The 22,206-nt window shown below is 47.0% G+C and overlaps 1 protein-coding gene across 5 annotated transcripts in view; it reads left to right on the forward strand.

Annotated features, from left to right (window-relative positions):
* LOC133354282 (C-myc promoter-binding protein-like) overlaps positions 1 to 22,206 on the forward strand; it is an 88,219-nt gene that overhangs the window by 29,709 nt on the left and 36,304 nt on the right. For all 5 annotated transcript variants that reach the window (XM_061571005.1, XM_061571009.1, XM_061571006.1 and 2 more), the window contains exons 2-9: positions 8,778 to 9,112; positions 9,636 to 9,879; positions 11,636 to 11,705; positions 13,946 to 14,115; positions 14,949 to 15,196; positions 16,422 to 16,488; positions 17,789 to 17,847; positions 21,542 to 21,686. In XM_061571005.1, the coding sequence (XP_061426989.1) occupies positions 8,805 to 9,112; positions 9,636 to 9,879; positions 11,636 to 11,705; positions 13,946 to 14,115; positions 14,949 to 15,196; positions 16,422 to 16,488; positions 17,789 to 17,847; positions 21,542 to 21,686 (1,311 nt within the window). In that variant the 5' untranslated portion in view covers positions 8,778 to 8,804. The remainder of the gene's footprint in view (positions 1 to 8,777; positions 9,113 to 9,635; positions 9,880 to 11,635; positions 11,706 to 13,945; positions 14,116 to 14,948; positions 15,197 to 16,421; positions 16,489 to 17,788; positions 17,848 to 21,541; positions 21,687 to 22,206) is intronic.

The raw sequence follows: 22,206 nt of genomic DNA on the forward strand, positions 1-22,206 counted from the left end.
CACGCACACACCACCACCGCCACCACCACAGCAGCAGCAGCACGGGGCGTTTGACGCAAGCCCCCATGCGGTCCGACCGGTTCTGCGTTTGTTACCCCCAGCAGTGTTGGCCTGGGCACACAAAGCTCGCAGTTTAACACAAGCAGCGGTGGGAGTGGGTGGGTGGATGGCTTTGGAAGGAGTCTTACAGTAGTTTTCAAGCAGTGGCAATGATTCATCGCCGCATGAACATTCGATGACTGGTCACGATTTGGGGTGGGGTGGGGTGGTTGGATTAACTTTTTTTTCTTATTCAAGAGTCTAGTTGCGTGTGTTTTGCCTTGCTTGGAGTGTCTTTCGTGTTTTGCTCCGTCTTGTTTTCTCCCAGTTGCCTCCAGGTGCCATCCGCCACGTGATGTGTCGGCATGCGGCAACTCCGCCACGCCCAGCGAGCAATTTTGATGAGTTGTCAAGATTTCGTCATTTCATTCCAGAATCGTATCTCGTTTGGTGCCGTCTGCAGTTTATCGGCTGTTATTGTTGTCTGTCCACCAGTCATGTCTTGTTGTATTCCCAGTCGCCTAAAGATACTTTAGCAGCTCATTTTCAGGGGTTTGGCAAAGTCGCTCCACCACAGCGATTCGATGATTCGTCACGATTTGGTCCTCATTATTTGATCCCCAAAATTGTATGTTTTTTGTGTTTTTACTATCGCCTTTGGATTGGCTATCACATGCGTTTCGTCCTCCTTTATTCTGCCCTGTGGCAAGGTAAATTAGCATCGGAATGATTCATACGGTGGTCACACACACGCTATGTAAGCATTGGACATCATCCCGTGCAGGCCACTACATGAACTTTATAATGAACGATACATTTAATTCTTACACAGAACAGGGGAAAGGGTTTGGTAGTGGAGGGGGGGCGTGGGGGGCGCGAAAGCCCCCCTGTCTTCATGTAAATTAGCGTCCCATTTGTTTTAGGCCATTAAAGGAATTGTCATGATTCACTTCACCCACCGATTACCTCTGTGTCATCTCTGTGACATCTTCATTTGTCTTGCCGTTCCGTAGTTTGCCGTCTTCGTTACAGTTTTTGTCAGCTCATTAGCCTGCGTGTAACGCGTGTATATAATTAGCATATTAATCATGAATACATTCCCCAACTGGAATACAATCAACGTTTCATGAGCCATGTTACTGCTACATGTATAATAATAATTAGAATGTAATTCGCATTAATAATAAATCATCGGTTACCAGACAATGCGTTGCCCGGCTCGCGGGCAACAGCAGAGATACTCTTAGCTCTTTCGGTAAAGTCACGTAGGTAAAAAATAAAATTAAAATTAATAAAAAATAAAATAATAAAATCAAGACGTTTCGGAGGCATTTTATTTTTTATTAATTTTAATTTCATTTTTTACCTACGTGACTCTACCGAAAGAACTAAAAGTATGAATCCTTGCAGTCACGAAAGCTTCAAATCTAGAATAGCAGAGATGTTAATCTCGCCAAAATGTTGCAGCGTTTCAGTGACTTGACAAAGAGTTTCCTACTTATTTCCACCATTTGATTGTGAAATGACTGTGTACGTAATACATTCGTTAGTTTGCATGCAAATCGTAAATTGAACGTTTCAGACTTAAGCCCGTGGAGCGAACAGAACTTTACAGAGCCCCCCATACAGATCAAGATGATGAACGAGACGGTGCAAAACTGCGTGATATTGCACGACTCTGGATTGCGACATTTTATTCAAATGGCCCGGAGCGAGTTGAATCATTCGGCGCTTCTGCTTGCTGTGTGTGCAGCTTCGGGTCGACACCAACCGAGCCGTCCCTCCACGCTTTCTTTCTCCCCCCTGTAGCTCTTTACGCACAGCCCACAAGGCGCCACCCCCCTCGGCATAAATCGCCGTCCGCTTGAGCAGCTCCTTAGTCCACGCGCATGGCACTGGAGAGAGAGAAAGAGAGGTCCCTTTTCAAGTCTTTGACTCGAACAAAGCCTCCGCCAGCTCTCCCTGAGCAGATTGTTGCGCAAATTACATTTTCACAATCTGTGGGACCCCCCCCTCCCCCGTGACCCCCCCCCCTCCCCGAGCCGTGCCGTTGTTGCTTTGACCCGGCGCTGTCACGGTCAACATTCCCGCTTGGTTGCTTTGAACACCCGTTGGACGATAGTTGTTCATTTCTCCAGTTGGAGCTTCATCGGTAATCGCGCGCGGAAACGAAGAATACAACGGTGAAGAGGTCTGTTTATCGGTTATGCGCCGATTTCGACATTTCTCACGATCAATATAACTAACTGCCCCCCGCCGCCCCATGCGTGAGTGTGCGTGATGGGATGTGCCATGCAGTGACCTATCAGCCCTGCAAGCCTGGTGCCTTGGACCCACTCCTGCTGTTCGTCTGTGAAAAAGAGCTTTATAGCTGATGGGATTCCTCCAGTATGAATAAATATTCTGATTGTGATGATGGCCACTGCTGACCGGTCGCATTTGGGTGCGAAGTTGGGGGGGGGGGGCTTCCTCCAAGATGTCCGGTTTTCTACGAACTCTAAAAAAAACGTACAATAATACTTTGGTATTGGCCAAACATCCCTTGGCTGAAAAATGACGTGTTTAATGACTCCTTTGGGATTACACATGCAGCAGCAGCATAACCACCTACTGAGAAATTGGCAGGACATTCCTGAAAAGGAGTATTTTGACTGAACGAGGCTTTCCCGGGTAAACACGTGTAATTAAAAAAATACATAATGGAGAGGTCACTCATCGAAAACAACACGCACGAATTGAAATGTTTTTTTTATTCTTACACACACGATTCAATGCGTTTTATGACGCGAATTAGTGTCGATCTTAATGAATTGGCACGGCACACGTTTACATCCGTAATCTGGCCAGGTGGCTTAGCGTTTAGCGAGTTCAAAATCCTAATAGGGTTTTCCCCTTTTTTCTGGCAACAAAACTGACACCTTTTGCAAGGAATCATGTTTACATTAAGCACAATACTTGCAGTCAAACACAAAACAATACTCTGATAATTTATGCATTGTCCTTGAAACTGATTGGTCCACACCAGAGACAGCTTTCTTTAGAGCCTAGTCTCATATGGTGTTCGACCAGATGACGCCGGTTGGGGATTGATTCGTCTCACCCCTCCCGGGGTTAATAACAATAGAAACGAGCACCACTTCGTGGGAAAATGCAGCAGTGCCGTAGGTATGCGGGATTTCCACCACTGGCTCCAGAAGCTGTAAACAGAAGATGGAGCGCGACCACCCCCATCCATTGCTTATCCGGGCAGAAAATCGCTTTTTGAGTTTTGGAGCCAGATTTCAATTTTACAGCCTTCCCCTGGAGTGTTTTTTTTTGGTAACACGGAGGATGTCGCGAAGTCTCACGTGCCGTGACTTCGTACAGATGTGAGCTCCTGTTCGGGTGGTGGGGCGAAGTAGCTTCATCAGCAGTGCTTTGTCCTATGGATACACTCGTCTCGTCCCCCCGCGCGCCATAGGAATGTGGAATTTCCATCACTGGCTCCAGAGGCTGTAAACAGAAGATGGTGGCGGCCACCCCATCCATTGCTTATCCAGGCCGAAAATCGCTTTTTGAGTTTTCACCCAGATTACAATTTTACAGCGTTCCCCTGGAGTGTGTTTTTTTATTTTTTGTAACACGGAGGATGTCGCGAAGTCTCACGTGCCGTGACTTCATACAGATGTGAGCTCCTGTTCGGGTGGTGGGGCGAAGTAGCTTCATCAGCAGTGCTTTGTCCTATGGATACACTCGTCTCGTCCCCCCGCGCGCCATAGGAATGTGGAATTTCCATCACTGGCTCCAGAGGCTGTAAACAGAAGATGGTGGCGACCACCCCATCCATTGCTTATCCAGGCCGGAAATCGCTTTTTGAGTTTTCACCCAGATTGAAATTTTTACAGCCTTCCCCTGGAGTGTTTTTTTAATTTGTTGGTAACACGGAGGAAGTCACGGAGTCTCACGTGCCGTGACTTCATACAGGTGCCATCTACAGCCCGTGCTGTGGGACGCGGAAGCTTTACGTGCGCGTCGTGAAGAGGCATTGGGGGCTTGAAAACAGCTGCCGCCATCCCCTCCCACACACCACCCACTCCGCGCCTTCCTCCATGCTCCAGTGCAACCCATCTCATGCAATGAGCGCTCGAGAGAATTTTTCTAACCGTGTGCGACATCGCGAAGTGAGTTTGTGTGCGCCAGATGGGGTTTTTCGCGAGTTGGCAATAATCGCCGTGTCATTTCGTGAGTTCTCTCGTGCCGCGAAGGGCTCTCGGCAAACGTCTTGGGAAACCCGCGGAAGCCACGGCCGCCGGGTTTGCGTGCGGCACAGAGGAGTTTTCTTTTTTATACTCTTAGGTTTTTTCGGTAAAGGTACGTAGGTAAAAAATAAATAATAAAAATAAAAATTTATAGAAATAAAATAATAAAGTAAAATAATAAAAGGATTTATTATTTTATTTCTATAATTTTTTCTATTATTTTTATTACTTATTATTTATAAATATTAAAATGAATAGAAATAAAGAATAAAAGGATTTATTATTTTATTTCTATTATTTTTTCTATAATTGTTTATTATTTATTTTTTACCTACGTGACTTTACCGAAAAAACCTAAGAGTATGAATCCTTGCAGTCACGAAAGCTTCAAATCTAGAATTTTAGTTTTTTACTTTCCCGAATATTTTGTCGTGGTCGTTGCTGCTTCTGCTGCACATTCTCGGCGCAACGGACTTGCATGCACGGCGTACGCGCTTCGAATGAAATGAATGTGTGAAATTGAAAAACTTACATTAAAAAAAACTCACCGCTCCAGTTCTGCTCAGTGGTTTGCAAAGGAATGATGTCATTGACTGCAAAGTTCACGGCTGCTGAAATCTCGACGCACCATCGTGATGACAATGGATGGCACGGCTCTGCTTTGAAGTACTGTGAGCAAACCGGATTTGGCTTATGTGGGTTTTTGTCAAGAGCTTGTGACTTGCCACCAGATAAATATTTCAGTGTTAGCTTGGTAATTAAGATGGTACAGTCATATTTGTTACATGCCTTTTGTATTAATGGTGTGGATTTGCATTCTACACGTGTGTATGTGTGTGCTGTTGCCAGAATAATAATTAATTTCCGTTTAAACACTTTTGTTTTTTAAATATGATTTCCATTTTATTTAATTCACTTTCTGATATGCGTGTAACGATGCATCAAACCGTGACAACCCTTTTTTACTTTCACAGTACAGTACATGCATCAACCTCTGTGTGTTGACTGTCAATTATTCATGCAAATGATATGCTGGTGGAGAAACCAAACAAGCAACTGAAATAAATAAAAACATTGCGGTTGAGACGGGACACAAGCTAAATAAATGTTTGGTTAGAATCGTGACCCCTTCCCCCAGAAGCAGACGTTCACAGAATCTGTCACAGGGTCAATCGATACATTTACTGTACGTTGAACTTATTTCGCACCGTACCGCGCTAATCGGAGGTGCGGGGAAGGACCACAAACTAAACGCAAAATCAGTTCTAAAGAAGTGAGTTTTCAATCTCGATTTAATAGTTCGTAGCTCCAGTGGCTTCCAATACAACGCATTCTTACGAACGTAACATACATCGTGTACGAGTCCTTTCATATATACGTTGCATAGCAATTGACATTGTGGGTGAGAGAATTATCACATGAATGGCCATTTCACAAAGCCATAATGCTTCTTTTGTAATGGAGACATGGACACGCGTGCGCGCACACCCACACACCATAAAAGCAAGTTGTATAATAAACACAAAAAATACCATCTGCCACTAATGTCATTGGCATGGTCATGTTCATTGCGCTGGGTGTTGCGGCTGCTGCCTGCAGTCCCATCACTTTGCAGGCAGTGGTTTGGTGGCTCAGGCAAAAATATATCCGTGAAATAATTCGACATCTTTTGAGCTGCATAAAATAACGTGCCACGGTTTTGACTCTTTGGAGATGGCGGTCTTAAGCAAGTCTGCGTGCGTTACACGCGCAGCGCGATGATGTCACACGGCATGCAAGGCACGATAGGAAGATCAATCCTACGATCGCAATCGCACATTTTGCTGTCTAGAAATCACCTCTTGCGTGTATTAACTACGGTACTCTTAATGGATCTCAATGTGCGTTAACTCCTTGGCTGTTGGTTGGTGACCTGGTCAGGAGGTGGCAGTACAGAAAGTCGGCTGCTCACCTTGTCTGCATGGACATCTAATTATTATCCTCTTATATATGCAGGTTTATGCATGATTAGTGAGAGTAAAATAATCAATTTTAATCGATAAAAACCCATGTGCACTCTTCTATAGCCACTCAGTAACTTGGAATTGCCCAAGTATCCACAGCTGTACCGTACTGATAATGTCTGGACAGGCATTGAGGCCTTTCTGGATAAATCCACTCAAGATTCTAGATTTGAAGCTTTTGTGACTGCAAGGATTCATACCCGTAGTTCTTTCGGTAAAGTCACGTAGGTAAAAAATGAAATATAAATTAATAAAAATAAAACAATGAAAATCACGGCGTTTCGGAGGCAACACAAGTCTCCGTCATCAGGTGGGACCATCACAGCCAGATTAGCTGCAGCTAAGATTTTCATTGTTTTATTTTTATTAATTTTTATTTCATTTTTTACCTACGTGACTTTACCGAAGGAACTAAGAGTATCCACTCAATATTATTTATTGCACGCTAGGGGCAATGAGAGATATTCAGTACTGGTTGTGATCATATTTGGAATCACCATTTTTGGGCCAATGCCTCCATAAGATCCACCATCAGCGTCTCACAACGTGGTCATTATTTTATCGACCTTGGAGGGATCATGGCCTTCCAACCCAACTCAGGAGTGGAAGTGTGGCAGCCTTTCCTCTTCTCTTTTTAAAAGTTTTTTTTGGCCTTTTTTATTTTAGTTTTCTTCAAACCGTGTTGCGCACGTCATGCGTCCGTTTCGCGACACGCAGGGGCCCATTTTATAAACTTTTTACAGAACAGGTCTGTGTCTTATACTGGGCTTTTGTTTTGTTGCAAAAAAAACTATTGAAAAAGAACTGTTACAGAGCAGTGATTCACCCTCACTTCTGAGGCCCCCACTTCAAGTGACCTCTCATCCACATCAGGAGTGCTGGCGGCACTTAACCTCGTGTCCTGCTGTAGAGACGGTTTAGTCGCTTGGCTGTCAAGACAATACAGTTGAAAAACAAACCTTCATTCGCGGATTTTTCTTTCGTGAAATTAGATTGTTCGCGATTTTATATTTGTCCATGGTGTACGTTTCGCGCCTTTTTCTCCTCCGGCTGTTCGCGATTTGGCAACGTCGTGTCACGGAGAAAGTGTTCCTTGTGCAGTGCAGTCGTAACAATTCCATTTATTTTGCGGCTTTTCATCAAGGATCTCAACGCGCCTGTGCAGGACACAGCAGCAGCAGCAGACACTCGGGAAAAAAATAAAAATATTATAAATGGATTTTAAGAATCCACTCACTAGGTGCTTTTTTATTTCGATCGTCGGGTGCAAGCGTCGAGCGAGGAAGTAATAGTGAGAGTTAAAGACAAAAATAAGTTATGAGTTTAGCTCAGAAAGGAGAGTTGTTAATAGACTAGCTTGTTATAGTGCATCTGCTGACCATCATCATCATCACACCCCCATCATAATCCGAGGTAAATAAAGCTTCCAAATGTACAGTATAATGTATTAGACATCTGTAAAACTAGTGGACATCTGTGAAAAATTCATAGCTCATCAGATTTTCTCCAGGCTAAATAAAGATTCCGATTCTGAAGATTCGAGTGTATTTGATTGTCTTCTATTTAGTTGTATTATGTGTGTTATCTATTCTATTATTGTACATATTACTAAATAATGTGGATGACATTTTTGCGTACAGGATTAATATTATGAAACATTTTCATTTTCTCCCATATGTCCAAGCGGACACGGGAGCCTAACCCCATTTTCCCCAGATAAACATTGTCTATTAAATTCGCGAATTCTACTTTCACCAGCAGATTTTCAAAGAACAGAAACCCCCACGGATTTCGAGGCCTTTCCAAACTTGTCATCCTGAGTTGGAATTTGTGTGAAATTAGGTGAAATACCCAAATTAGGTGAAGCACCTAACTTTATATGATAGGGGTTTTTTTGTGCAGTCATTAGTGACCGAGCTAAGACCACCAACTCGCTACATTTGAGAGCTCGGTTTAATCCCAGCTGGCTGAAACCCAGATTTAATCCATGGTCTCGGTGGCTTCCAGATCAGTGCTTTGATCTCTGAGCAAACCTGGCTGGATTTTAATAATCATCCGCATCATTAGCCATGATTCATCCACTGCTGGATGAAGGTCTGCCAAAGCCGTCGTGCGATGCAGCAGTCCACAGAATATAGGGATCCGCACAAAGGGCTTTATTAACAGTTTCCGTGTTTATCTTCTTGGTTCTTTCAGTAAAGTCCCGTAGAAGGGAAATAATAAAATAATAAAAATCAAACATAATAAAATAATTCTCACGACGTTTCGGCCACAACGCAAGCAGCCCGTCCTCAGGTGAAGAACAGGTCTGTCGGGGAGACAAGAAGATGAATCCCTGCAGTCACGAAAGCTTTAAATCGAAAGTTTGCGTGTTGTTCACGTTTACCTTGTACGTAATCTGAACTTCTTTCGCACCGTACGTAGCCAACCGTGTTAATCGGAGGTGCCGTTCCGCCATCTCTCCCGTTGTCTCCCCCGTACGCTTTCTGCCGCGCAGAGCGAGTAGGAGCAGGCGCCCCCAGCCATGGAGGAGAAAGGCCCACGCGTGGCCGACTACTTCGTGGTGGCCGGCCTGACGGAGGAGTCCAAGCCCCTGGAAGAGGACATGGCGTTCGCCGAGGGGCGGCAAAAGGCGGTGCGGCGGCGCGACCCCATCACGGACGTGGCGGTGGTGTGCCGCTCGCAGGGCGAGGAGCCGCCACAGGGCTACACGTGCATCGAAGTGACCCCGACGAACCTGGATGCCGACCTCAACCACGGCAGCCTCAGCAGCCCCCAGCTCTACCTGTGCTATCGGCGTGGCCGCGACAAGCCGCCGCTCACCGATCTGGGGTAAGGGCATGTGCTCAATCGCTCGATTGCTCGTTCGCTCGCTCGCTCAGTTAGTACGTCCGTTCGTCTAAGTCCGGCCGGCCGTCGGTTGGTCAGTCAGCCCTGTAGCCAGGGCTGCATTGTAAAGTTAAAGTGGTACTGGTCAAACATCCCAAAGCGGGACCCTGATGAAAAAGCACCTTGAGATTCGGTGAGTCTTACGTGGATAAATAATATACATGTTACATTTTAATATGTTGCTGCGCATTTAAGGGAAGGTGAGCGAGTTGGATGCGTACTAATAGACATCGTGACTCGTCTGGCTCTGTTATTGTTTGGGTGAGAGCCTGACAACTGTTGCAATTGTAAGTTAAAACTTCTGCAAACTTGCCAAGTGATAAATAATGAGGGCAATGACATTGATAAGCGGCATTATTAGCAGACTTTTATATCATGATTAAATGTTCTTGCTGTTGTTGCCGCTACTGCTGCTTCTATTACTGCAACTGCTACTCCTATTACTGCTGCTGCTGGTGCTGGTCAGGGTTCTATACGAGTGGAAGGAGCGCCTGATGCAGGGCTGCGAGACTATCCGCACTACGCCGTACGGCCGCCCGGCCAACGTGAACAACAGCGCGCAGCACATCTACGTGACGTACCGGCGCGCGCACGAGTCCGCCAGCCAGAACGCGCTCGCCGTCACCGACATCTGCATCATCGTCGCCAGCAAGGGCGAGACGCCGCCGCACACCTTCTGCAAGGTCAACAAGAACCTCAACTCTGGCATGGTGAGCGGTAGGCGTGATCGTCAAGGAGCGTGTGAACCAATCGCGCGCCAAACTCCGGGTCATCCTCGCGGCGGCGGTTTCTGGCTGGCCGTCGAAGAAAGGAGGTCACCGCATCGCACGGCGCTTCTAGATGCGCTTCTGCAGCCGTCTGGAATGCTCTTCCTTCCGATGTTAGAAAGCCACTGGAGCTGTGCAGTTTAAAATAATTTCCTTGGAACTGATTTTTGTGTTTAGTTGTTTCGTCCTTACTCGGCACCTCCGATTCGCACGGATGGCTACCTACGGTGCGAAAAAAGTTCAACATACATACATACATCCAGGGCGATCTGTGTATGGATTTCCACCCACTGGTTCCATACTTTACCAGCCAGGTGGCACAGCGGTGGAGCGAGTTGCCCGCCAATGGAAGGTGTTGCGAGTTCAAATCCTGGTTGATGTGTGACTCAGCCAATCATCGTTGATAAATTATTAATGCTCACTCTTGACCGCTCTGACTTTCTGGGCCTTTGGCAGCTGAGTGAGGCTCGTTAAACTAAACTCCCGGATTTCCACATGTTATTGGCAATAGCACTCTGCAAAAAAATCTGGGAAACCCCCGTTTGACATGAAAATCAATACCGTACACAGACACCTGTGTTGCTGTGGAACATTAAATACTAGGCTGTAACAAGACTCATTCGCCTTTTAAATATGCCCCCACTGTTCCTTTACAGCACCCTGAGATGCCGTTGCATTTGGGCGCCCTGTAAATCCGCATTGTAATTGTAAATAAGATTTAGAGCCATCGCTCACTGTTATACGGTCAGAAAATCGTTGTCATTTCCTTTGGGATGCTGTTTAAGAGCACCACCACCCTCCATTTGTAAACAAACCTGGTGGCGAGATGGTAAGCACCTCGCTGGCTATGCAGGAGGTCGTGGGTTCAATCCGAACCCTCAAGCCTTTGAATATTTGGAGTTTGGATCTTCACAACTGTGGTCATGTGGATTTCTCTCCAGGACCTCCACTTTTTCCCTCCGCATTTGTGTTTAGAGTATTTGGCTGCTATAAATTTCCACACGATAAGCCACTTGGTTGAGCTATCGTCTGCGGCCAGGTCGCTTCTGAAAAAGAAGATAATAGGTTCGTGGGGCCTTACCTGCGAAAATAAAATAGTTTAATTTTACTCTTAGGTTTTTTTTGGTAAAGTCACGTAGTTAAAAAAAAAAAATTATAGAAATAAAATAATAAATCACGACGTTTCGGAGGCAACACAAGTCTCCGTCATCAGGTGGGACCGTCACAGATAAAATGTACAGCAGCCAGTGAGCCTTTACCTGGTCAAATAAAAACTAAAATAATAAAAACTCGGACTTTGAGATGCGCGAATATTACTCTTGGCTCTGCAATCGTAACAGCGCTCACCAGTTCATGGATTCTGTTGCTGTTTTGCTGCGGAATGCATAAAAATTCCATTGTCATGATGACGCTTGACGCAGTTTCAAGCGAAACGCCGCATCCAACTCCTAAATTCGGTCGTGAGAATTCTTCAACTTAACCGGCGAATTTAAACAATAAACTTGGCTCCTCAAACACTCGTTCACCTGATAATTTGATGTTGTTTGGCTGTGTCGGGTGGTCGGAGGATCTCGGAACATAAATTCGGCTGAATTGTTCCTTGACAAAACCCAAAATGTAATTTTGAATCGTACCTGTTGACTGTGAAAACCTGCTGTGTGTGAAGTTAAATCCATGGTCGTTGTTTTTGTTTGCTCAGTGGGGTGCCTCTGTGTTCCTGTGCTACAAGAAGTCTGTGGTTCGAGCCAACTCCATCGCATACAAAGCCGGTGAGAACTCGATCACCTAAACCAGGGGTGGAGATCCTTTTCCATACACGGTGCTGAACAGGGCTTTCAAACACTTTTGGCATGGGCCACACATGAACATGCAGCTCAACCACTTCTCTGACTGCAAGAGGCCCTCGCAGGGTTAAAAGTGACTGAGCATGCGAACATTACGAACATGGTTTTGCTGCCAGTACAAAAATATTACCCTCTAGAATCCCATTCTTTGCGGCTAAGACGTTTGTAGTAACAGATAAATATTGTTTGTGGGTCATTTCTAAGTGGTAGGTTCTCATGTGGCCATGAGTCGTATGAACTTGAAACAGCGGGCCATGTTTGGCCGGCCCTTGGGACTGTAACCTTCCCACCGCTGATTTATACACTTGGATATAATTTTCTACGGAGCCCATGTATTACAAGTGGCACCGCAGAAATCCGCGCATTGTGCTATAAACCTCCCCACCTGCGTTTGCTTCCCACCCATGGCTAGCATCGGTGGACAATGGGTATGAGAACTGGTCCTGGGTCTCCCCTAGGTCAGCTCAACCTTATATGAGCACTTGGAACAGATGACATTCGTTACTCTTTCACGCGTCACATGGAAGACCGCGCGAAGGTTGTCACCTTCTTTCACCTCCTCCTCTCGTCACGCTCTTTGCTCGGCCACTCATTCGCGTCACGCCGATGATGCCACTCGCCGGCGCTGGCAGTGCGGGAGTCGGCTGTCGTCGTTGCGCGTGACCGTGGGGGCGTGTGCCAGCCGCGGTTCGGGCGCGCTCGCGCACTCGCTTCTCGGCAGTGTTTTTCCACACGCGCGCGGGTGGGACTTACTGCCGTGCGCCGATTATGCAACCGGTTCAATGTCGCCGGCTGGTTAATGAGTAAACCGCGGTGGAGGTGGCGGAAGAGAGGTTGTCGCGCTTAGGGTCCCGTGTCTGGGTTTGTCGATTCTCGGCTGTACGTGCTCAACGCGTGCGCGGAGGGATCGTGTGAATGTTATCCGTTTAGATTATGCCTTGTGAGAAAACCCATCCACGCCACGCCGGTCATGGGAGTTATTTGACCATTCGTTTGGCTCGTGCGCGTAGGTTTTCAAGCGGAGGGTGGTTAATGTCAGGACTAGGCATTACACTCCACTTGATGGCTGGGAGTCAAAATCATCAGGTCGCTGGGTTCATAGCGCGGTGCAATTTACCACCGTTGCCACTGCTCGTTTTGCTTGATGCAGTCCGTATTCGCTGATGTTCTGACGTTAACTTGTGTTCGTATTGACCCTCCGCCAGAGGTCGCAACCGGGTACCCGATACCCGGCTACCCGTACCCGGCCGGGTACGGGTACGGGTAGCCGTTTGCGACCCTGGTGCGGCCGGGTATGGGTACGGGTAAGGAATCAAAACCCATTTGCGACCTCTGCCCTCCGCTCTCGGCGGCCTCTCAACCACTTTAAGTAAAGCACATCGAAAGGGTGGATTAAACTTATCACGAGCAAAGCCGCCACTCCACTGTTGCAACACGCACACCGGACCTGCGGGCCGTGCCGTTGGCAGTTTTAAAATAGCTGCCGGTGACCGAGTCGAAAGTGTGCGCCCATTGTACAGTCGCCCGCTATTTACAGCAGCGCCTGGCAATCACCTTGGCCGTCTGCTCGGTGATGGTGGGGGCTGGGCGGGGGTCGTCGGGTGGATGGAGGGGCATCGTTACTGGAAGCCCTCGTAAAACAGGCCGGGGACTTTTTTTGTTCATGCGAGCAGTCACCCCTCGGTGGCAGTGGTCGGGCGTTGGCAGAATGTTGTGATCGTCACGCCCGCCCATCTGTTTTGTTGGCCTAAGGAAATTATACGAAAGTATGTGTATGTATGTATTCTTTTGTATGTATGCTATTTTTATGTATCTATCTATGTATGTATGTTTGTATGTATGCATGGAGGCCACTGCTCAGGATGACTGATTATTTTTGCTTTCGTAACAACGTCACGCTTGACAAATAAGATGCTGCTGTGCCCATTCCTGTTGTCAGGATTAGCACGGTCGGCTACGTACGGTGTGAAAGAAGGTCAACATACATACAAATAATGTCAGGAGCACCCGCAGCCTTCAGTTGTGTCTGCACTCGTTTCAAGTGTTGAAAACTTTCACCCGCAATGCATCCAACCACCACTGCCACATCACCCCGGCTTGTCCATCTCGCCGAGCGCCGGCACCTGCGCTCGTTTGTTCACACGCGTGCGTGTGATCCTGCACAGGCCAGCTGAGCCGCTACCCGAACGAGGACTACGAAACGTTCCCTCTGCCCGAGGCCGTTCCCATGTTCTGCCTGCCCATGGGCGCCGTCATCGAGTGCTGGCCGCCCAAGACCAAGTGCCCTGCACCCATCTTCTCCACGTTCATCCTCACCAGCGTCTCCGGAGACAAGGTGCCCCCCCTCCTGCTACACCCCGCGGCGCTCGTCCGTTTGGCCGGAGGGCATGGCGTGCGGCACCAATTGCCAAACCCTTGACGTTGTTGGGGTGGTGGCAGAGGTCGCAATCGGGTACCCGATACCCGTACCCTACCCGATACCCGGCTACCCGTACCCGGCTGGGTACGGGTAGCCATTTGCGACCCTGGTGCGGCCGGGTATGGGTACGGGTAGGCCGTGAGTCACTGGTGAGTAACCGTTTGTCACTCATTTCGGGTACGGGTAGGGAACGGGTAGGGAACGGCTACTCGTACCTGGCCGGGTACGGGTACCCGTTTGCGACCCTGGTGCGGCCGGGTACGGGTATGGGTAAGGAATCAAAACCCGTTTGCGACCTCTGGCAGGTAGTCTTGTTGCTCTGGGTGGACTCTGTTTAAGACACCCATAGCCTAATTCTCATGGTACATTCCCCCCTCCACCCTGCCCCCCTCCCCGCCCAACAATTCCAATTTTATAATCGCTATCATTTAAACGATGAAAGTGTCCATTCGGAACAGCGCCAGTCGACCTTCCCTCTCAATGATACAGAAAATACGTAATGATTTTTTTTTATTCACCTGATATTTATTGTACGAGTTCACTGAAGCAAAGCTTTTCTTGGCAAATTAACAGTTCTGTTCTCTGCTGTCCCTGTAGTTTTACATTCTAATAAAACGGTTCTGAACGAAATTCGTAAAATTAGGTGACGCCATTGCTCACTCTCAACACTCGGCGAGCGTTTCCTTTGACGTGGCCGCTGGCGTCACTTTATTATTATCATGAACATCAACATTGTTCCTCCATCCCAGGTGTACGGGGCGGCGGTGCAGTTCTACGAGCCCTATCCCGCGGAGCGGCTCAGCGAGAAGCAGGCCGTGCAGCTGGGCCTGCGCAGCAAAGTCGACCGACGGCCGCTACCGGGCCCGCCGTTCTCTGTCAACACCAACAAGTGCATCTGCCTGCTGTCGCGTTGGCCGTTCTTCGACGCCTTCCGCAAGTTCCTGCTCTTCGTCTACCGGCTGTCGTTCTCTGGGCCGCACGTGCTGCCCATTGAGAAGTGAGCGGCGGCCGCGGGAGTGGTCGGTCGTTGTGGTCGCAGGTCATTGCGAGCAGGGCTCAGTCCGATTTGGCTTCGTAGAGCATTTGTCGTGTGGTGCTTGTGTGTGTGTATGTGGCGGTAGTGTAGTGGTTAGCGTGCTGTGCTACGAACCTAGCCAACACCGGTGACGATTATCTGAACCGGTTCTGGGCCTCCCTTAGGTCGACTCTGCTTCAAATGTTAGTACCTGGTGCAGTGTCTAAACATCGCCACTGGGGAGACAAAGGCGGTCGGGCGTGGTGTTGGCCACCCACCCCCTTGTGTGCCGTGCCGGCCTTTATAGGTGCTCACGAACAGCACTTGCCCCAACAGCCTGTTACAGACTATATGGGGGATCTTTGTCTTGTGTGGCGGTGGGGGTGAGTGTGGATGGATAGCTATTTTGTGTATATAGTTGCATGTGATTGTGTGTGTGCGAGTGAGTGAGTGGATGGTGCTTGGGCCCGTGTGCCTTTTGTGGGAGCAGTAGTACAGTGGTTATCGCACTGCTTCGAACCCGGTGACCTGAGTTTGACTTCCTGGTCACGGCTTACATTAGCGACGAGGTGATGTCTGAACCGGTCGTAAGTCTCCCCAAGGTCGACGCAGCCTTAAATGAGTACCTTGGTATATTGTGTAAATTTCAGCACTGGGGAGACATAGGCGGGTGTGGTGCATACCATAATAGCCTTAATAGGTGCTCACAAATATATTTTTGCTCTAAGAGTCTGCAAGGCTAAACGGGGCGATTTTGTACGTATCTTTCGAGCAGCGGCATGAACGTCTGCATTGCGCTAACATTCCTGGCCTACGCACAAGACTGGTCATGTTTAGTTGATGATGAAAATGGCATTGCCCTTCCCTTGGGACAACTTAACCCCTAAATGAGCAATGTGCCTTGTGTGGTCAGCATCGCACTACGGAGATGGACGGCTTGGCTCGCGTAATGCCAGCCTCACCACTCCCACGTGTGTCGGTCCCTGCCTTAATGAGCTCTCATTAATTTTCATCGTATGTGTATACGTGGCCATATGCCTATTCACTTCTACCCGTGGTAATTGTGCTGTTTGCGCTTTAAGACGTGAGCAAATAACGCGATTAGATATTTGTTTAGTTTTTCGGGTGTTTGTGCGATTGCGTTCGCCTCGGTAATGTTGACCCGTTTTGTCACGTGTGTGTTTGGCCTCGTGGTGTTTGCTTGTAGGCACATCTCCCATTTCATGTTCCACGTGCCCTTCCCTTCTTCCCAACGGCCACGCATCCTTGTCCAGGTGAGGCTCTTTAACCTAAACCTAGTTTAATAACAGGGTTTTTCCCCCTTTTTCTGGCAACAAAAGTGAAACCTTTTTACGAGGATTCATGTCGGCATTAACCACAATACTTGTAGTCAAAATGCAAACAAAAACACACTAAGATAAAATATGCGTTGTCCTTGAAACTGATTGGTCCACACCAGAGACAGCTTTCTTTTGAGCCTCGACCCAATTGGTGCTGGACCAGAGGACGCCAAAAGGCGTACAGCTCAAAGACAATGCACTACCAAAGTAACCTCGTTTGTTCGTTCACTCGTTGATTCGATCGTCACCTGCGAGACGGGTTCGTGGAGAAACACAGCACGTCCTCTGCAACTGGCAAAGCGAACTTTGTATGAGCGATCCTGCCAACCCATTGTAACATTCCTCGAGAATCGTAAACCGGGGGAGATTGCGCGACAAGGTTAGAGCGTCTCAATGTGCGGGAGCGAAATTGATTGTGGTATTCCTGGGCCATAATGGATGGCAACAGCGTGGTGAGGCCTTCATCCAGCAGTGGATAGAACATAGCTGATGGCGATTATCATGGGAATCATGAACTGTCAGTATTGTTTATTAGCATTTGGTTTCATCGCACCCCAAATGGCCATTTTGGCTGGCTTCTGTTGTAATGTGCCTCCTAGTTCACGTGGTTTTTGTTTTGTTACATCCTGGGATCGATGCAATTACCTGGGTTTGAGGGGAGCTACCCAGGTTCGGGTCACGTGCCAGAACATGTGACAGCCTCTCAGAGAATGTAGCAATGTGTGCAGACACTTTTCACATTGTGGTCTCTGTTCAGGAGTGGGATAATTGCCAGAAAATCACTCCCTTGATTGCCACGTCCCGAAAGGGGCCTGTCGTTTTGAGAATATACTGCAGATGTGTGTGCGTGATGCTTACCAGGTTGAGAGCGAAGGCGCATTGGTTAGCCCACTGCGCTGCATAACCAGCCGCACTAGTTGACTACTGGACATCTGTGAAGGAGAGCTTCGCAGCTCGTCGAATTCCTCCGGTATAAATAAATATTCTGATTTAAATTCTCCGCCACAGCTAACGTCAGTGATAAATTCGATCTGTACTAGGTATCGGCCTCTCGATTTAATTGACCCATAACTCAATGCCTGATGTGGTGTGAAACGTCAGCGCTTGGGGCCAGGCATGCTCGCAAAACAGCATTTGCCCCAAATAGTCTATCGCACTAAGTGAGGGGATCTTTGCCTTTGGTGCGTACTAACAGCAGCTGCTGTTGCTATGGTATTTGTGTTTTGTGCTCCAGCTGTCCATGCAGGACTCCCTGGTGCTGTCCCAGCCCATCGCCTCACCTCTACCTCTCAGGTAACCCACGCTCCTTTGCCCGAGGCTCCCCGCAGAGCATGTTGGCAACTTGTGCAACTGAGCTGAGAGCAGTGATTCCCAATCTTTCTGGACCTGCGGACCACCACTCAACACCCACCCCCATCCCAAGATTAATTTGCAGACACACCCTGCACGTATAACTTTTCAAGATTTAAACTGCTGTAACTCTTAGTACCCACAAGACCGCTTCCAATGCCCTTGCAGGCACCATCGGTTGGTCCGTGGGCCACAGGTTGGGAACCACCGACTTGGAGAGAACCAGGCGAACGTTCTCGGTTGGCAAATGCAGTCGTACCTCGCTATACGACCGTTTTGGAATACGTCGAATTTGGTACACGTCGTGTTTTGATACGACGTCTTGCTTGGGATACGGCGCGCTTGCTAGAACTCGTATGGGTCGGGTGAAAATTCACAGAGTTAGAGCCCCGTTCACGACTGAAACAAAGCACCGCTCCTTAGTCTGCCTGTAGATCTCGTTCAGTGCACAACCCTTGCTCTAACTCTCTGTGAATTCATCTTCTTGGTTCTTTCGGTAAAGTCATGTAGAAGGGAAATAATAAAATAATAAAAATAAAACATAATAAAATAATTCTCACGACGTTTCGGCCACAACGCAAGCAGCCGTCCTCAGGTGAAGAACAGGTATGTCGGAAAGACAGCGTCTGAATGGGCCATTCAGACGCTGTCTTTCCGACAGATGGGCCATTCAGACGCTGTCTTTCCGACAGACCTGTTCTTCACCTGAGGACGGCTGCTTGCGTTGTGGCCAAAACGTCGTGAGAATAATTTTAATATTTTTATTATGTTATTATTTCCCTTCTACGTGACTTTACCGAAAGAACCAAGAAGATGAATCCCTGCTGTAACGAAAGCTTTAAATCGAAATTTGTCTATAAATTTTCACGTGTTTTTTGTCATTTTTAACGTGAATTTTTTGCCAATTTTCGTATGCATTTCAGTAATAAGTAGTATATAAGTTATTTTACACAACCCCATTGATGTATAATATGCCATATAAAATATCATTTCTTATACTCTGGAATGGATTATTTCCTTTCCCTTTATATCTTATGGGAAAAATTATTTGGTAGACGTCATTTTCGGTATCAGTCCTCTCTTCTGGAATGAATTAACGACGTATACCGAGGTACCACTGTATTTGTGGTACCGTCGTAATCATTCAGAGACAAAGGACATTTTTTCTCTAAATCATTGAGCGGTCCAAAATAAGCATTGTGCTTGTATTGTAGACTGATGGACCCGGCCCGTCCTAGGGATGGCGTCACATAAGACGTGACGCTCACCTGACCCTCGTCATTTATTCAGCGCTCACCTGACACTCCCACTCGCCAGCTTTACACCGGAGTCGTAGGAGGCCCATTGAGATGAATCTTTAACCTCCACCCTACCATCCAACGTGCACACCCTGTTGTCAAGCAGCACACACCTATCTGTCGTATGATATTTAAACGGAGATGTGGGGCTCGTTTCACCTGCCAGGCTATTTGTTATCTTACATGATAGAGTAGATAGGCAGCGTGAGGGCCGATAAGATCAATTATTGGGTTGAAGATAAATTGTTAAATTGAAATGTTGTCCTTTATAGCATACACAACATATCACAGGCTTCCAAGATGTCCCACATCTCCGGTTAGCTCGGTTTACTATGTACGGTGCGAAAGAAGTTCTGTTGAACACGTCGGCTTTTGCGACTAATATCATCCATAGTATAGGTTTTTTGGGTTAGATTGCGTAAATATATAAATGTGTCATTAAACCCGCCACCAACCAACACCGCCAATTATGTAGTTTTGTCACGTAAACAGAACATGCCGATTCGTTACGAGTACAGCACACAGGTGTGTTGGGAGAGCCAAGCCACAACATTTACAACATGAGTACGACGTTTCTTTCGCCAGTAATTACAACCAGCTTCATCAAGCGACAGCCAGATTTGAGTAGAAATCCTCCAGTTTTTTTCCTTAGAGGGAAAGCAGTTCTATGTACATACCTCATTCATTGAAATTGGTGGAGCTGCTGGGCAGGAGTTCTCTCTGGACAAAGACACATACATTCTTAAATAACTTGCAGATTAAATTTAGATTTAAAGCTTTCGTGACTGCAAGGATTCATATTCTTGTTTTTTTTGGTAAAGTCACGTAGAAGGGAAATAATGAAATAAAAAAAATATAAAACAATAAAATTCTCACGACGTTTCGACTGCAACACAAGCAATCATCATCAGGTGTGAAATTTCCTTACTGTGGATTTCACAGCTGATGATGATTGCTTGTGTTGCAGTCGAAACGTCGTGAGAATTTTATTGTTTAATATTTTTATAATTGCATTATTTCCATTCTACGTGACTTAACTTGCAGATTAGCCACTTATTGTATAGACACATACCTAGGCTGTGTTTCCGGGCTATCTGACGTGAGTTTGAAGCTTTGTGAACGAGAAAAAGATTCAAAAATCATTGCCAGACACCCCATCAATACGCTCGCAGTGATGTCACCGCAATTACGCGTTCAAACAAATCGGAGCGTTGGCATAATAACGTCACAGGAATGTGATAACGGCGTGTCTGGCGGATCTCTTTGTGGGTTTTTTTTCTTCATCATTTACCAAAGCTTCAAATTCTTGAAATGTAGCCTGGGATACACACAGCCTGTGCGTGTGGTGTATGTGTGTTTACAAGATACATTCCAATTGCCATGTTTGGCTATGGCGTTGTGCCCAGTTCAATGCAAGCTTAGATTTGTGCTACAATACCAAAGTTATTTCAGGCACGTTACAATGTAGTTAATGTTTTTAATACTTATCTGAAGGTAAAAAAAAAGTCAATGGCTTCTTGCCTCAAATGAGCAGTGGGTGTGATCTTCTCTTATCGGCATCTTCAGCCCTGATAACACCTTGAACTTTGCTAAAAGGAGCAAAAAAATTGCTAGATATGGGTACACGTGAAAATAAAACATGTTTTGCAGCATTTGGGCCAAGCGTCGGCATTTAATTTTACAAACCTTACGACTGGTTTCGCATCTCTTTGGTAACATCGGCACAGTCGGGTTTCTTTAATGAATGATGCCGTGCTGACGGAATGTTATTGACAAGAGCACTCCGCTTAAACTATTGAGCCCATTCAGAACAAAACTGCGATATTGTACCCTGTTAATATTACAAGTGGAATTATTTATTGATCCTTGGTTGCGATTCAAATCGAAATCTTTATTTTTTATTTTTTACGTTGTCGTCAATGATAGCAGCTCTAGTCCCCTGCAGAGGTCAAGTAACCCCATTATATACGTCATATGAATAAAAAAGAGAAACATTCTATCACATCTGAGTCAATGCTTCTACTATGCGCTTGCATGGAATTATACTCGGAGAACATCCATAAGTTACAGAAATCATATTGACCCTCATTGAAGATTAGGTTTATTTTGGGCAGGACGCTTCGCTAGAAGGGACGGTAGCCGATAGTTTAGCAGAAGCTCGATGTATTGTTGCTTCATCCATCAGTGGATAGATCATAGCTCCTGATGATGGTGACGTGATCGTAAGGCTATAATAAGACCCCTTATCAATTGATGAAGGGACGCAGCGATCCACGCAGTAGTGAACGCACCGCAAAACACAACGAGCTCAAGGTTGCCTTCTCTCATGCCCCGGGCAGTGGTGCGTCGTTCTGCACGCTGCTCCAGAACCTGGGGCCCGAGAACGCGGCCACGCTGCTCCTGTTCGCCCTCACGGAGAACAAGATCCTCATCCACTCGCTGCGACCTGCCGTGCTCACCAGCGCCGCCGAGGCCCTCAACGCGGTGAGCGGGACACCCCCCCCCCCCCCCCGCCGCCCCCTCCCGTGACCTTCCTCCGCGACCCCACGGGGTCACCACAACAAACTCTGGTCCTTCTACAACCCTCGGCTCAGCAGCAGCCCCCCCTTGGGAGGTTTAAACGCCACCGCCCTATGGCCTTTTGTGGGAAAAGTCTGCACAAGCTGGGGATAGGCGCATGCCTTGTACAGGATGCTTCAAAAAAATGTTAACACTTGGGAGAATTTGTAACAATACCACAAGAAATGTGCCTCCGGGCTCTGGAGACTACCTGGAGAGATTCCAGGCACGCGTTGACAATGATGGCGAACAAGTGGAGACTCTGACTTTTTGAAGTTATTAACTTACATTTTTTAAATCATGTTACAGTGAATTATCCGTTCGTTTTTTCCATTAATAACGATAGTCCCATATAAGTGTTAACATTTTTTCGAAGCAGCCTGTATAATAAGCGCGCATCGTACGAAGAGCAGTATCTTCACAGTGAGGATCCTTACCCATAAAC

The sequence above is a fragment of the Lethenteron reissneri genome, chromosome 46 (genome assembly GCF_015708825.2).
Source record: "Lethenteron reissneri isolate LAM-NWPU_2019-01 chromosome 46, ASM1570882v1, whole genome shotgun sequence".
NCBI classification, from domain to species: Eukaryota; Metazoa; Chordata; class Hyperoartia; order Petromyzontiformes; family Petromyzontidae; genus Lethenteron; species Lethenteron reissneri.